The sequence below is a fragment of the Hippocampus comes genome, unplaced genomic scaffold (assembly GCF_001891065.2).
Source record: "Hippocampus comes isolate QL1 unplaced genomic scaffold, H_comes_QL1_v1.1 scaffold5, whole genome shotgun sequence".
Classification (NCBI taxonomy): domain Eukaryota; kingdom Metazoa; phylum Chordata; class Actinopteri; order Syngnathiformes; family Syngnathidae; genus Hippocampus; species Hippocampus comes.
In genome coordinates, this window is record NW_017805701.1 from 419,872 (window position 1) to 436,186 (window position 16,315).

The following is a 16,315-nucleotide window of genomic DNA, read 5'->3' on the forward strand; positions in this document are numbered from 1 at the left end:
AGGGCGGCATAACTCTACTCAAAGTCACAATTGTCACATCGGCTCAGGTCATTGACTCCTTTGTGAACTTTCAGGCAGAGGAGTTGGCGCAGATTTGTCTTTCTTTACACTCAAGAAAAACATCAATGTGTCTGCACTTGTCATCCAACGTTCGTGGATATCTATTTCAAGCTTGAGACATACTTTCACTCAGGCAAGGCACTGTGATATCAGAACACGCAGGCAACGACTCGTCTGCTAAGGGGGGAAAAAAAACGTAAATAGTTTTCTGTAGTGTTTGTGTGCACATGTTGAATAATTGCCTCATAAAGCCCGTTTAAACATACTGTATTTGTAATCTGTGATGCCATTTAATGACCAAACCAAACATCCTGGTGGAAACAAAAAATGTTTTGAATGTTACATTTGCAAGTTCTTTGCATTTTGGATGAAGTAAAACTGATCCTCGACAAGTTTGACGCAACCCCAAAAGTGGGTCGCAAACAGCTAGTAAAACATGACATTATTTGTAGACATATTCTTTTTTTCCGAACCCTTCTGACTGAAGTGTACCAAAAAAAAAAAAAAAAACCATACAATATTGGGTAAGCGTCAGGAAACGTTACTCACATTTGCTCTCGTCACTAGCTACTCCAGAAACAAATACAGTGCAGCATGGACTTTAGTTTTCCCTCTCTAATATCTAAATGTCAATGTGATTGAGCTTCAATTTTCAAAGGGTGGCTAGTTTTTCTTCGTTAAACTGTGGCTAAATTTTACACGAGTGACAGTTACTACCGGTAATTTCTAAGCGAGTTAAAAAAAAAAAAAATTCAAACGTGAAGTGAGGCTAAAGACATTAGGTTAAGCAAAGGCACATGCTAACTGCTAACAGATGTTGCAGTCCCTAATATAACATCAGTGAAATGTCTTCAGAGGTTGATTACTTTGACTTGACTTCAGCTGTATTATAACATGATAGTTAGAAAAGTTACATCTGCTCAAACTTTGCCTAAAGATGTCCGGATGTCAACATTTCAAAACCTGGAACCAAATGAATTACATTTCAAAGATTTGCCATGAGGAAAATGGTTTTGAAATGGTACATTTTTGTTCCCAAATATTGCCACAGGGCTGTAACAATGAAGGTTATTTATTAACAATACGGCTGTCCAAAGACAAGACTGTTTATGGTCCAGTGCTCCTCCGACATGTGTGAAGCGCAACTCCACTCGCGAGGATTAACAGTTCTGAGAATGGGTGGATGGGTATACACCATTGTGCATATTTGTACATATAGAGCTGAACTTCTCTTTTACCTTTTTATTTCACTTCCTGGTACGGGTGTGCCATGGTGTCAGTCCAGTGTGTTGCGGTTTCATCCTTCCGCCCACTGCCCTAAAAAAAAAAGAAAAAGAAAAAAAACTGAAATCAACTTCCTGAGTTCTCAAAACACGCATTGGAGACGTGCGCGCGACTGCTGAAAGGACTCGGGTGACGAATATGGTCATAGTAGCGAGTCAAGTTGAGTGTCACAGTGACTCTCTGCATGTCTGACAGAACGTTACAGTGTGTGAATGAAATCCCTCTCGATTCCCTCATATGCTAATTAAGACGCAATGACAACAAGTATGCGTCAGCAAGGTTTTATATTCGGATTTGGTCTGCATTATTCGCGTTAAAATGTACCGTTTACATTTATGGCCTAAATTTCAAGTCAATCAGTTGTCTGAATATGTCTGTGTCACAAAAAAAAAAAAAAAGGGGGGGGGGGGGGGGAAAAATAATGAAGCTATCAGCCAATGATTTGGAGTTTAAATACCTTTGTGCGTCATGTCTGACAGGCGTTTAAGTTGGCTTTCATGTCAGCATAATAATCAACGATGTCTCGGGGCAAAACAAGGCGGGGCAAGGCAAAGGAATGAAAGATTTAAGAGAGAACAGACAACTGGGAGACAACAACAGTCTCGCTTGGATGACAAAAAGGGAGTCAGATCAAATCAACAAGTGTAATCTTTCCTCAGTAGCAGCTCGTTCCAGGCTCCATGACCAAAAACAGTACCGCCGCGTCATCATTTTGTCACCGGTGGAGCCGAATCATATTGGGAGTAGGTGACGTGGCCGAAGGATTAACTTCATGCAGACTCAGCTGAGTCGCAACCACCGATGACGTTTGCCGTTTGAGGGTCAAAAAGAAAGACTTTATTCATTCAAATATGGAGCGAGAAAAGAAAATCTTGCCACAATATTTTTTTTAAGTCAATTAAGAAGTTGCAACCAAAACGTTTGTTTCCGGCAAACGCCGACCAATCAAATGTCACTACAACAAATTTTTATAGTCTATAAAAGCGCCTCAAAGCCGTTTGTCACTTTCGCAGACCGTTGCGTTTTACAAGAATCCTGCCGCGCCTTGATCCGCCTCCAAGTGACATTGTGGGCAAATAAAGTGTTGTCTGAGGAGAAGGGGTTCAAAAGTCAGCTCCAAAGTAAACATAAAACTAAAAAGGAAACTAGTTCAGGGTGTGCTGCGCCGACTGCCAGAAGACAGCCGGGAGAGGCTCCAGCGCATTCGCAACCCTTGTGAGGATAACCTGCTCGGATAATGAATTGGACGGGAAATAAAAAAAAGCATGACGGACGCTAACAGGATCTTTGGAGACGGGAACCACATCGGGCTGGACATGTCAACCATTTTAACCCTTTCATGCTAAATAATAACCTGGAAACCTGATAAGCTGTCCACTGTACTAGCCACTGTCCCTGAAAGGATTAAGGAAAAAAAAAAATCTGTTTTTGTTTTCAGTTTTTATCATCCAATCCTGGAATTGAACGTCAGCATCTTTTTCTCGGTCTGACGGGAGAAAGTTTGCCATGGAAGGGAGCTGTCCAGACTCGTCGAGTCAGGAGGCATGCGGGAACCTATCCCACTACCTCCGCCTGCGCTTCCCTGAGGAACGCCACATTCCTTTGCAGCTTCTCCGTCCACATTGGCATTGACATAAATCACCAGCTCCACCATTAATTCCCCGAGCATCCGAAGCAAAATCCCACTGTGGCAGCGACTGCACAGTAAGCGACGCTCAGACACTGGAAACTGGTCACTCATGAGAAACTAGTGTAGGTTGGAAAACGCGAAATGGTCTTGAGTGTTGACACAACTGTCGGATTGGGTCATCAGAGGTCAAGCGTGAGCTGAGCTATCATTGCCAAATCCAGAGAGGCGGCGATTGGTGGGTGCACTGGGAAGCTGTCACTCTTGAGAAAATATCTCAGCTACATGCAAGCTTGTGGGATCGAACAAAGCAGCCCTCGGAATAACTCCGAAGATAGTTCTCACACTTGGTGCCAAGAGATTGCAGGATGCCTGCGACTGCCTGTCAGGCACGTCCAGAAACACATCGACATGGACGTCCGTAGGCATGGCCGTGCTGACGTCGAGCTGTCCAACTGTAGGCCGTACATGCTGGGGCCCTCGGTGACTCACCTCCCGGGGCTATAAGGAGGAGCCTCGACGGGAGCGCGGAAACCAGTTGCGCGACTCTCCCGCTGTGATTCACTTCAAGAGCTGGAAGCTCGTTGGCGTGAACAGAAGCACAACAAGTAGGACCCCCCCCACACTCCTCCCCTCGCCTCTGCCCCCGCTTGGCCAGCCGGGACCCTGCTTCCGCCAGGAACCCCTCTCGCTAGATAACTGACTTGGAGCTTTGGCGTGCATTCCACTGAAGGAACCAGTTGGACGGGATTCTGGGGCTTTGACAGGGATTTGCGTTTTGACTTTTGCGGGTTGGCCGTTCAGTCGATATCGTCGGGACGCTTCTACCCGCTCGAGGACTTGCAAAACCGCCAGGAATAAAAAAAAAAAAACTCTTGGACCCGGCTGAACCCCGGACGCCATCTTTACCAGCTCCTTTCCCCCAGGTAGGCACTATGCAAAAAATCACAGCAAAACCAGCAGACATTGCAACAGCTCCTATCTCGGTGCTCCTAACTTCTGAAATTGTTGACTCCCTTTTGCCATTTTGCGCATTTTTCGATCACTCTGCATCATTCGATCGATTGTTGATCAGAATCGCCGCACTCTTGAGCGCATTTGTATTGCCGATGACTGCCTATGCCAGGGGTAGGGAACTCCGGTGCCTCGAGAGCCATAGCGTGCCTGTTTTGGACTCTCTCTACTTCAACACACCTGATTCAAACGATCAGCTCATCGGCAAGCTCTGTCGAAGCTTGAAACGATCATGATCAATTGAATCAAGTGTTTTGGATTCGAGAGAGCTGTAAAACAGGCGGGCTCTCGAGGAACCGGAGTTCCCAGCCCCTGGCCTTGACTCTGCTTTGACCGTATCTCCTAAATCCTATCCAGTATGTCGTAGTCCAAGTCCTGCATCTTTTGCGATATTCTGATCCCTTGACTTTTGATTCAATTCGTTCCATGACCAAGCTCATAACTTCATTTAGCTTACATCGAATCCATTTTTGGCCATCAAATTGATTAGGCACTTAAGAGTCAAGGTACCTCGAATGAGAGAAATTTCTCATGGACACGGTCCATAAAGATGATTCTCTGATTCCAGAGAAGATTCCTCCGCTCCCCACATGGCAAACGGCTCCATCTACCAGCTCATCGAGGACTGCGAAGCCACGCACAAGGGGCTCTACAAATTCTACGCCGCCGTCATGATCATCATCGTCATGCTGGCCTTGCCTCTCAACATGTCAATCCTGCACCTCTTCATCTTCAAGTTGAAGTTCTGGAAGTCCAACACCAACAACGTCTTCCTGTTCAACCTGGTGCTGGCCGACATGCTGCTGCTTTTCAGCCTGCCCATCAAGGCGTACAACTATATCCAGGGAGAGCGGCGGAACAGCAACGACGCCGTGTGCAAAGCCATGCTCTTCATGCTCTTCCTCAACCGCGGCGCCAGCATCGCCTTCCTCACTGTCACGTCCATCGACCGCTACTTCAACGTGGTGCACCCGGGACGCAAGAACCTGCTCAAGGCTCTCAAGAAGTCGCCGCACATCTCCATTTTCATCTGGCTGCTGCTCCTACCCCTCACCATCCCCACCATGCTCAAGAACTTTGATTGCTGCAATAGCCACAAGAGCGACGGAAACCAGGAGGACACCCTGATCAAGGTACGAGGAACCCCCGGGTCTAGAGGTGAAAAGTTGCAATGCAGAGAGACCACGGGCATTTTTTTTTCACATTCAGTGGGGTGATTTCAATCTCAACGAGTGCTCTCTGTTGTATTAACCCTTTCCATGCACCTGATAACCTGAGAACACGGTAAGCTGTCCACAGTAGTCACCGCTGTGCCCGAAAGGGTTAAAAAATCCGCGAGAGATGAACGGCAATATCGCGGCGGAAGACTGCAGCGGGCTTTGGACCGTTCAGTCTAAGCTTGTTTATAAAAGCAGCTCATCGGGCTCCATACTTGACGTGTAGTGCCAGGCTATAAATAAAACGGTTAGCTCAGTGGTTAGCACTGTGGCCCCGAGGGTAGAAGATTTTACATGGGATTTCGGCTGCTACTCTGGCTTCCTGCCACATTCCAAAAAAAAAAAAAAAAAAAAAACATGCATCCACTGATGGCTCGAAATCGCTTTCTGTGTTTACACAAAGAAAACGTAAGTTGGCTTCAAGTCGGCGAGCGAACCATCTTGAATATTTATAACAAATACGCGGAGGAGATAGAAGTCTCTAAATTGCCCTTGAGTATAAACGTACATTCGACTAAATCGTTTCAGTGCTTACAACAAAACGGACGTGAGTCCAAACTGATTCCAATATTTAGAAAAACACACGCTGTATGTTGGGTCCACTGAAACTCGCATCACATAAGTGAAAGTTAGGTTTGTGGAACATTTAAATCCATTTTGTAACATCCTCTTTCCGTGAAGAGTGCCGGCCATTTTCAGACCCTTTTTTAACCTCACTTAAAAATGTGAAGAATAAATAAAATAAATCAATAAGTACCTGGGGATTGAATCTATGAAGGGTGAAAAGACGTATAAATATGTCTTTGGGAGTGAATGAGATTTAATTCAAACCTGCTTGGTGACCTCAAAGTTTGTTCCTTCCAGACTGTGAATTGAATTTGATTCCCCTCTATAAAAAAGTGCATCGTGACGGTGGCTCTCCTTTCCCACATGCGATGGCATTAAAGAAAAAAAAAATTGCTAAAATTAAAACAGCTAAATTAAATCCATCCATCCATTTTCTACTGCTTAATCGGGGTCGAGTCGCGGGGGCAACAGCTTTAGCAGGGAAGCCCAGACTTCCCTCTCCCCAGCCACTTCTTCCAGCTCTTCCCGGGGAATCCCGAGGCGTTCGCAGGCCAACTGGGAGACATAGTCTCTCCAGCGTGTCCTGGGTCGTCCCCGGGGCCTCCTCCCGGTGGGACATGCCCGCAACACCTCACCAGGGAGGCGTCCAGCAGGTTTCCGAATCAGATGCCCGAGCCACCTCATCTGGCTCCTCTCGACGTGGAGGAGAAGCGAATGGGTTAATGTTCCATTTAAAGTTGTACTGTTGCTTGGAAATTGGGTCCTCACGGTCGACTCTCGTCATTTTTTTCCGTGTGTCAGGATGTGGTGGACAGCTTACGAGAGGCGGTCTTCTTCACGCAAATCGTCATCCCCTTCGTCATCCTGGTCTACTGCACCGTGCACATCGTCAACCGCCTGCGCAAGAAGACGGTGGGCGACAGGACCAAGCTGAGGCGGGCCGTCTTCCTCGTCACCACCGTCATGGTGGTCTTCTCGCTCTGCTTCCTGCCGTGTACCATCGCGCGGGCGGTGCTGCTGGTGGCCCGCGTGCAGGAGTGGCACGAATCGTACCAGGACAAAGCCACCGTGGCCTTCGACGGCCTCATGGTGCTGTCCTACTTGGACTGTCTGCTGGACCCGCTCGTCTACTGCTTGAGCAGCACCAAGTTCAAGGCGCTCTACCTGTCCACTTATTTCCCCTTCTTGCTGAAGGATGGGCCGCTGCCAATGGACAGCTCCACGGGGAACACCACGCCCAACCCCAAACGCAACAACGTCATCTGAGGGACGCCGACCAGTAGGGCGTCTGCTTTGAACTCTGGCCACGATGTGGACTTCATTCGTAAAACTGTACGTTGACGTTCAGCGGGAAGGATGAGAGGTTTGACATTCTGGATTTAAAGGGGGAGACATTTGTCTTGGTTTTCAAAAACCAATTATTGACTGACTGAATGAAAACATGTTCTTGGGCAACAAGTGACATATTTCCTGTCTCCGGTGGCCTTTGGGGCACACTGTATTTAAAAAAAAAAAAAATCTGAGTTTTAATTGTAATAATTTTTTCCCCTTTTTGCTTCTATAAAAGCGAATGGCAATGATTTTAAAAATAATTTTCCTTATTTTTTTTTAAATACTCTCCAGATTTGGTTGATTTCTCCTGGTGTCAAATGTTTTTTGAAACTGTTTTTTGTAGCATATTTTTTCCAGTATTAACTTTTCCTGAAAGTCATGCTCCAGTCCACTATATAAAAAAAAACATACAATGTAAACACTTGGCCTCAAATAAACAACTTATTCTGTGTAATAGTGATTTAGAACATTCCACAAAGCGAACTGTGTAAGCAGTATCGAGAATTTCTTTTAAAAGGGGTTTGTTTGTTTTTTCCTGAGGAATAATCTCAAAACAGCCCTACTTCAAATTTGGAATCATGATTGAATATAGAGACACGTGATTTATTTATTTATTTTTTAATATATACATTTGATATCAACAGAAGGTGTACCTAAATGAAAGTGTCCATTTTGGTCAGGACAACGCAGAAATGTCCTTCGACGAGCCTGATGAAATAATTAACAACCCCACATGATGTCACACCATGTGTTGCGCAGTAGCTGAAGGTCCTAACAGGAAGATGACGACTATTATTCACGTCATTTTGTCATCACTGATTTCCTTTAGGGGTAAACGGAGGTCAGGTTTCACCCAGAAGGGAATGAAAAATGTCAGATCCTAACCTCTTGACGTCCTACAAGGCTGATGTATTAAAAACTACTGGCAGGGATGTCACCCACATTAAAAAAAAAAACATACATACACACACACACATATATATATATAAAACATTTGCGGACCTACATTAACAATACGCCGGTATATTTCCTACCATGGGGGGAAGCAGTGGAAACCGTGACACAAAGCAGTCATTACCTGGAATATGTCATCGCCTTGATGATGTCATCCCAGGAATGGTCACATGATGCATCCGATGATGTCAACCAGGTGGAGAGTGTCTGTGTGCGTCCGTTCGCCTAAAAATAGATGACAGACAGGGTAAGCTCACTGTGATTCAATTGTACGTCAGTGGTTTTGTCAACCTTTACAATATGTTGCAATAACTGTGTGTGTGAGTGTGTGTGTGTGTGTGTGTGTGTGTGTGTGTGTGTGTGTGCGTGTGTGTGTCATCGATAACACCTCACTACATTTGGATGGAAAAAGTGGAAAAGCATTTCCAGTCAACGCCAGTCATGTACCGCAAGTGTGGGATCCACTCCAATAAATGCCTGGCCGGAAATAAAGATCTACTTTTGTCCAAATGCATCATATCATTATTTAATTGAAAAACACAATATTTTTTTGCAAGAATTGCAAAAAATACCAAACTTAAAATGAGCACTTTGTTCTTCCAAGTGCATCACCCGCAAAAAAATTTTAAAGCCTCACCTCAAATAAGCCCCTACTTTTTAAGTGTCATCCCCAACAACAAAGGCCGAACCTAAAATGAACATCTGCTCTTATCTTGTCACCCACTTCACGATAGAGACGCCTCACGTCAAATAAACACGGTTTTCTAAAACAAATTGACGCCTCATATCGAATAACATCCTTTTCCCAAGTGTGTCATTCACTAAAATAAATACCAGACTTAAAACAAACACCTTCTCTTTCATTCATTAAAAAAAATGAAGCGCCTCAAACCAAGTCAACATGTTATTTTTCCAAGTGACTTTTTAGGATTACTTTTTAGGTCCACTAAAAAAATTAAAAGCCTCGCCTCAAATAAGCCCCTTGTTTTTTTTTATTAATTTTTTTTTTTTGTATGTGTTACAAACCAATCCTGTGGGAGATTTTGTGACGAAGGGGTTTACAGTCATGTGGTGTAGCGTTGTGTCGTGGTTCTTGGGCGCTGGCAGGTCGTGTCGTGTCACAACAACGATCAGGCACGCGGTTTTGGTTTTGGTTCGATGGAGAAGATGAAGCTGAGAATGACAAGCGGGATGTGTCGCGGCACGCGAACTGAAGGTTGATAACATTGGAAAGATAAGCGTTTTTTTTTTTTTTTTTAATTTTCCCGAAAAGAAGTGACCAGTTTCTGACGGCCAATCTTAATCGCTAATCAATCTCGCGGTGCGGCGCTCAAGCAGGAAGAATAGATGAGATTGCAAAACAAGGTTTGTGAGCGGCACGTACGTGGGAGGAAGCCGCAAGGCAAACAACTTCCTGCTCCAGTGAATGCGTTAATCTGCGTCTTCTTCAAACTGTTCTTGTCGCCACGGCAATCTGACAAAATGCCTGTGAAGCAGAGCGACTCACCGGCTAATAAATGATTGCCATCTGAGTCTTCAATCATTGGCTTTTATCAGGCAGGGTAACGCTTCAGCAAAGAGCCTCGCTTCAAACCTCTGACACCCTCTGATAATCAAATATATGCCTCACCTCCAATAAACCTTTTTTTTCTTCAAGGGCCTCAGGGACGACAGGTTAATTCTTTATTTCAGGTAAAAAAAAAATTTTTCTCAAGTGTTTTAATCCACTCCAAGAAATAAATACCTCACCTTAAATAAAAAGGGATGGTTTCTCCCACGTGTCAGATTCCACAGCAGCTCATAAAATGCCTCAACCTAAAGAAAATCCACAAACTGTGTCGAATACAAATAAACACCTCCGAACAACTTGCTCCTTTGTTCCAAGTGCATCGCTCACTCCAACAAATAAACGCCTCACCTCACATCAATAAAAAAAAAAAAAATGACACTAAAATCATGCCTGACGCCAAACAAAAACTAATGCCTCACATTGAAGAAAAACCTTATTTCAAGAGTGTCTTTCACAACAGCAAATTATGACCTCACCTCAAATAAAAAACATGAGTATGACAAATAAATGCCTGCTTGTTTCAACCATGCCATCCACTCCAACAAATAAACACCTCGCTTCAAACAGACACCTCAGATCAGTCCGAAATGTGTCATCTACGACGACTAATAAATGCCTCACTCCAAACAAAGTCTCCGACCGCAACGATGACAGACACCCCGCTTCAAGTATCAACAGACACCTCACTTCTAATAAACCCAATTTTTTTTCCTAAATGTCATCCACCACAACTTTCATTTTCGATAAATATCTCCTTTTTTTCCCCAAGTGTCGAATCCCACCAATAAATGACTCACTTCAAAGAGGCACTTCCTTTTGTCAAACCTGTCATCCACCGCAACAAATAAACACCTCTCACCAAAGAAGCGCCAATTTTTATCAAGTCAAGTCATCCGCCAGAAAGAATAAACGCCTCTTTGTTGAAAGTGTGCTTTCAACAGCAGCAAATACAGGCCCTCACCTCAAATAAAAACAAGATCGAGAGGAACCGTGGATGTGTTGGTGGGCTGCCGCAAAGCGCGGGACATGTGCAGACATGAGTGATTGTCTTTCCTGGCCACCTGAGGAATTTCACAGCTCTTTTCAGGAAAGAGTTCGGGAAAACGTGGTCGACTTGTGACGCATCCGTTCATACCAGTGGGAGTTTGAATGTGTGGAGAAAAAAAAAAAAAACGAGAGCCAAGGCGAGAGAATGCAGAGTCAGGGGAGGCCTGACTTGAAACCACACCTCCAAGCGTGAAGCGCCTTTGCTCACTCAGCCTCTTTTTGTGGGGGCAGGGGGAGAATGAGGAGAGGACAGCTTGGCTCTTATACAGTCACTCATCTGTCTGGCTGCATTCGCCACCTTTGAGCGCGGTATTTACTAACCGAGCGCTTCCTCGGAATGTGACTCAAACTTGACCCGACTCGTAAGAAGGACGCTGTGCAATTTGACGAGAACCAGCGGCGGGGACGGACGGTGGAGGATGATGGGAACCAACGCGTCGGCCGTGGACAGCAAGTTGGACCACTGCAACGTTACCAACGCCGTGACGTACAACGTCCTCTCCGGGATCGTCGCGGCACAGTTTGCGCTCGGCCTGCCTCTCAACCTGTCCGTCCTCTACATCTTCATATTCAGGTAAACTCCATCGCTCACAAAAAAAAAAAAAAAAAGTTGATTCCTCACCTCAGAACAATAAAAAGCTCACTTGTAATAAACACCTTGTTATTTGTTAACCGGCATCGAAAATGACTCACTTCAAATGGACACTTGTTTTTTCCACTGTCAGCCACAAAAACAAATGAACATGCCTCACTTCGAATAAATGCAACAAACACCTCACCTCAATTTGAGACGTTCTCCCCATGTGTCATCCATGAAAATTAATGCCTGACCGCAAGTACACTTTTTTTAAGTGCATCATTCACTACGACAAATGTAGAAATCAATCAAACAAATACATTTTCCCACGTGCATCCTCCAATACTAACTGTGAATAAACACCCTTCGTTGCGTTCTCTGTCAGAAATACCTCACCTCGAATCGACATCGGCTTTTTTTTTTCGATGCGTGTCATACAAGAAAACAAATAAATGCCTGACTTCAAATGTCTTTCTAGTGCGTCATCCACGACAACAGATAAATGCCTCACCTCACAAAAAAATAAAATAAAATACATAATTGTGGGCCAAATGTGCCATCCACTACATCAAATAAAGGCAGGGCTTCAAACAAACATCTCCTTTTTATGTCATCCATAAGAACCAAGAAACACCTCACCTCAAATAAACACCTGCTATTTCCAAATGCCATCCGCAACATCGAAAAAAAAAAAATTAAAATAAAAAACACCTCACCTCAAATTAACACCTGCTATTTCCGAAAGTCTTTTGCAACATCAAAAAAATAAATAAAAGTAAACATTAAAAAAAAAAAAAACACCTCGCCTCAAATTAACACCTGCTATTTCCAAATGCCTTTTGCAACATCAAAAAATAAATACAAATAAACATTTTTAAAAATAAAACACCTCGCCACAAATTAACACCTGCGATTTCCAAACACCATCCGTGACATTAAAAAAAAAAAAAAAAAAATGCCTCGCCTCAAATTAACACCACCTTTTAAGATACTTTTTTTTTTTTCAAAAGGAACCACCCACCGCAGAAAAATAAAGGCTAATACTTGGGAATGAATTAGAAATTCATTTTGATGGGATTGGGATTCCCTTTCTTCTTCTGCCCCCTACTCTTTCTTGTCCTCCTCCTTTCCGCCCATGGAGTTTCAAATTCTGGAAGAACAAGAGCGTGTTTCTATTCAACATTGTGGTTGCCGACTTCCTGCTGGTGGCCTGCCTTCCCGCCAAGGCCTACAGCTACCAGTTGGGCCAGAGGCGCAGTCCCAACACCTGGATGTGCAAGGCCATGCTCTTCATGCTCTTCCTCAACCGCGGCGCCAGCATTGCCTTTTTAGTCACCCTGTCGCTGGACCGCTACTTCAACGTGGTGCACCTCGGGCGGAGGAACTTTGTCAAGGTATTCTTTCGTCCGAGGCGATCCTCAGGCTCCCGGTTCACTGTGGTGCCTTTAATACTCAACTCAACTTTATTTAAAGCCTAACTTAACACTTTCGGGGACGGCGGTGACTACAGTGGACGGCTTATCATGTTATCAGGTTGCAGGGTAAAATCGACTCTCTTTTGCGGATCGGTCAAGGTCCTGAAGAAATCTCCAGAAATCTCGGGGGTGATCTGGCTGCTCCTGTTGCCCCTCACCATCCCGACCATGCTCAAAACCTTTGAGTGCTGCAACAGCCACGGTCGAGACGTTGAGACCATTTACCACGATGTCACCGACACCTTCAGGGAGGTATTGAGCCGAAACGCGTTCTCATAAACACAGTCGCTACAATTATAAATCAAAGCTGCATCCACTACAAAAATAAATGCCTCACCTCAAATAGACACCTCGGTTGTGACTCTGCTGTACAGCCCGCAGTCCACTCAGCGTCTTTCCTGATGGTTCCTCTCGACTGTAGGTGGTGTTCTTCTCGCAAATCCTCATCCCCTTCATCATCCTGCTCTACTGCACAGTGCGCACCGTCCATCGGCTCAAGAAGAAGTCGGTGGGGGAAAAGGCCAAACTGAGGCGAGCCATGTGCGTGGTGATGTCGGTGGCGGTCATCTTCTCCGTCTGTTTCCTACCGTGCGCAATCGCCCGAGCGGTGTTGCTAGTCATGCGTCTGAGAGGATGGCAGGAGGCCGAGGATGTGGTGGTTCAGGTCTACGACGCGCTCATGGTGCTGTCCTTCACGGACTGTCTGCTGGACCCACTGGTGTATTGCTTCTGCCACTCGGGCTTCAAGGACGCCTACCTGGACACTTTCTGTCCGGCATTCCTGCACAAGAGACTGCGCAAGGCCGAGACCACGACGACAACGACGACGACGACATCTGCAGGGAGGAGTCTTTCATTGCCAATGATTGAGAAATTACAAGTCTGAACATTATTTGGGGGTTTGTCTTTGAGGACAAAATGCATTCAACAAGGGCATTTTTTGTGTGTGTGTCTGTGTGTGTGAGGAATATATTACTTGATTTAAGCCAAATGATCCATCTGCCAATAGAACGATACTATTTGACTGATCAAGATTTCTCAAGCCCGCTCCCACATGCCGTTAGCATGATGTATTACAACAAGTGTACAGTGCTACCAGAAGAATCGAGTGACTTAACTTACGACACTTTTGTGAAAGGAGCTGTCATTATTTTTTTCGATGCATTGTATATATTGTACACAGCTACATACATTAGTTGTGGAGGTCTTCGTAGTTTCTATTGATGTATTCATGATTGCATTTTACTGCCCCCTAGTGATCGAATCGCACGCAACACAACCAATTAATTATGCACAAACTGCTTCATTCTTTCCACCCTATTGAATCAGATTATTCCTATGTGTTTATCCAAGTAAAAATCACAGTATAATTTTCCTTATTTATAAAATATCGCAATTTTTGGGTGGAACTGATTAATGGGATTGCTAATCAGTTGAATTGGGAAAGATTATTTAAAATACATCAAGGCGGCACCGTATTCACACAAATCAAATTATGGTATTTGATTCAAGAAACCAGTAATGAAATATTTACGAGTTAGATGAATTAAAATTGAAGCCACAATACAGATATCAGGTGCGCTCAAAATGCTAATTTGTGGCCACGGTTTAAGAAAGCTGGGAAATTTGTGACTAATTATGTACACGTGATTCTCTGTCTCCTTTGGTAATACAATTCCTGAAAAGCTAAAACGTATAAACGTACTTTTTTCAAGTTGTCATGGTGGCACGTACATATTGCAAACGATAACATATTAACACGTCGACAGCTAGAAAACGCGTTTGTGTGTCGTCAGTGTGATTGAAGTCGCAAACTTACCATCAAGACGTCGGCTTATCACGTACTTTCCCCCACTTAACATTAACATGTTGGCAGCTTCTTGTACAAATCGACGTTTTCGCTCAAAGGGCTAATGTTCTTTTTTCCCAAAAAGACTCTTAATTTGCTTTATTGGTGTGCGTGTGTGGGGGAGGAGCGGTGGTGAGGGGATGGATAACGGGTGTTCCCATTTTCCACTCGGACACAAATTAAGGAAGCACCATGTACAAGTACCTGTGCGACCAACGTCAATGGCCTTGTTTCTCACCCGGAAGCATTTTAGTGCGAGACCCAATCAGAAACAGCACGTTGCCATGGCGACGGCGACAGACCCCTGTTAAACTGGTTTCCTTGGCTGGCTTTTACCTTCCCGAAATATCGTCATTTAATCTTGTGTACTTTACGTTGCAGCTTGTAGCGATGATTGACGTATTCTTCGTTTTTTGTTGTCGTAATTGCCACTTACACCGCCTTTCAGCAGCTTACCGATAAATCATGACATGTGTTGATGTTCATTACGTTGATGGCAGGTGTTCAAATTATACCCACTGTCAAGAAGGTGAGGACTAATACACGCGTTGAATTTATGAGAGAAGTGAAGCAATACAGCACGGGAGATGAACTAAGCCGCTCCTCTGCTGCCCTCTGGCGGCAGTAAGTGGTCAACTATTGCCCATGTTAGGCAACGCAGTTAATACTCTCACACTGATGTGTGTTTAAGTTCTCAACAACAAATTCAATACATCTTTATTCATATCGCGCTTTCACAAGAGCTGCATCTGTAAAAAAGCACTTTCAGGGACATTTAACATAAAATAACAAAAATAAAACAGTACATTGGTCACCTAGGCCTTCTCCTTGATTCCTATTGGACAGGAGACTCCAGTCCCGCCCAGCCCGCAGTAGCCGCCTGGGTTCTTGCTCAGGTATTGCTGGTGGTAGTCCTCGGCATAGTAGAAGGGTTTACCTTCCGCGATCTCTGTTGTGATGCTTCCGAAACCTTCTTTAGTCAGAACCTGCACAAGCACACGCACACACACACACACACACACACACACACACACACACACACACACACACACACACACACACGGCAACAATCAATTTTCTTTGCGGGATGCAAACTGTCCGGTTCGCTCCACCGAGGAGCCTTTGCTGTCAATATTAGCAAAACACCAAATTCTTCATTTCTGCCCAGTTAGACGTGGTCAAGGTTGACCATAAAACTATCCTATGTTTGGTACGAAACAGGACTTTATCAACTGTCTCTAGAGTGGCTTTTTGTACATGAGATGAGACGTCACTTGTGAAGATGTATGAACTAACATGGACGCCGTGTGTTTATTTATTTGGGTGTAATGACCCATTTGCATGTGTTCACATATTAAGATGCATCGCAAAATAATGGAATGCAGTTTGCATTGAAACAGTAAAAATACGTTTTTAATATATGAGCTAATTGATTTAGTGTTGTTCTTAGTGGATGTAAAAATCAATCAATCACTCTTTTTTGGGATTTGGAACCTTTTCTTGCGACGACCACAAATCAAGGCAACAAAAGCAACAAAAATGTATCGCAATGTTGTCAAGAACAATTTGACACGTCAAATAAATAAATAAATGAACTCAATTTGTGTGTGTGTGTGTGTGTGTGTGTGTGTGTGTGTGTGTGTGTGTGTGTGTGTGTGTGTTTGCTATGGGCCAACTGCTCACACGCACGCATATACATGCATACACACAGATGGAAGCGGGAGGGGGGATTGAAGGGGGGG

At 44.4% G+C, this 16,315-nt stretch overlaps 3 protein-coding genes and 1 long non-coding RNA gene across 6 annotated transcripts in view; 2 read left to right on the forward strand and 2 right to left on the reverse strand.

The window, feature by feature from the left end:
• Nucleotides 1-107: 107 nt before the first annotated feature.
• LOC109523512 (uncharacterized) lies at nt 108-8,558 on the reverse strand. Its single transcript, XR_002169778.1, has 2 exons — nt 8,180-8,558; nt 108-1,377 (listed from the first exon to the last, which is right to left on the reverse strand). It is a non-coding gene; the product is annotated as an uncharacterized LOC109523512 (long non-coding RNA).
• Nucleotides 2,267-7,273, forward strand: LOC109523505 (12-(S)-hydroxy-5,8,10,14-eicosatetraenoic acid receptor-like). 2 transcript variants are annotated; one of them, XM_019882701.1, is made up of 3 exons: nt 2,267-3,897; nt 4,554-5,118; nt 6,571-7,273. In XM_019882701.1, the coding sequence occupies exons 2-3, from the start codon at nt 4,576-4,578 to the stop codon at nt 7,033-7,035; spliced, it is 1,008 nt and encodes a 335-aa protein (XP_019738260.1). In that variant the 5' UTR covers nt 2,267-3,897; nt 4,554-4,575; the 3' UTR covers nt 7,036-7,273. The 2 variants fall into 2 exon arrangements, with proteins under 2 accessions (XP_019738260.1, XP_019738259.1); XM_019882700.1 differs by having other exon boundaries at nt 2,267-3,895; nt 4,550-5,118.
• A 2,338-nt stretch (nt 8,559-10,896) lies between the features above and the next one.
• LOC109523504 (12-(S)-hydroxy-5,8,10,14-eicosatetraenoic acid receptor-like) lies at nt 10,897-14,648 on the forward strand. The gene is made up of 4 exons (XM_019882699.1): nt 10,897-11,246; nt 12,391-12,643; nt 12,824-12,976; nt 13,146-14,648. The coding sequence occupies exons 1-4, from the start codon at nt 11,092-11,094 to the stop codon at nt 13,608-13,610; spliced, it is 1,026 nt and encodes a 341-aa protein (XP_019738258.1). The 5' UTR covers nt 10,897-11,091; the 3' UTR covers nt 13,611-14,648.
• A 546-nt stretch (nt 14,649-15,194) lies between these two features.
• msraa (methionine sulfoxide reductase Aa) overlaps nt 15,195-16,315 on the reverse strand; it is a 4,663-nt gene continuing 3,542 nt past the window's right edge. The window contains exon 6 of one of the 2 annotated variants that reach the window (XM_019882709.1): nt 15,195-15,559. In XM_019882709.1, coding sequence (XP_019738268.1) covers nt 15,389-15,559 — 171 coding nt within the window. In that variant the 3' untranslated portion in view covers nt 15,195-15,388. The remainder of the gene's footprint in view (nt 15,560-16,315) is intronic. The other variant, XM_019882708.1, reaches the window with a different exon arrangement.

What these genes read in the sequence shown, in the direction of transcription:
- LOC109523504 (XM_019882699.1), top strand. Translation starts at nt 11,092, where the DNA reads ATGATGGGAACCAACGCGTCGGCCGTGGACAGCAAGTTGGACCACTGC. An exon ending in CTCTACATCTTCATATTCAG is followed by an intron (nt 11,247 to 12,390) that starts GTAAACTCCATC and finishes CCGCCCATGGAG; the next exon opens with TTTCAAATTCTGGAAGAACA. An exon ending in TCACCGACACCTTCAGGGAG is followed by an intron (nt 12,977 to 13,145) that starts GTATTGAGCCGA and finishes TCTCGACTGTAG; the next exon opens with GTGGTGTTCTTCTCGCAAAT.
- LOC109523505 (XM_019882701.1), top strand. Translation starts at nt 4,576, where the DNA reads ATGGCAAACGGCTCCATCTACCAGCTCATCGAGGACTGCGAAGCCACG. An exon ending in AGGAGGACACCCTGATCAAG is followed by an intron (nt 5,119 to 6,570) that starts GTACGAGGAACC and finishes TCCGTGTGTCAG; the next exon opens with GATGTGGTGGACAGCTTACG.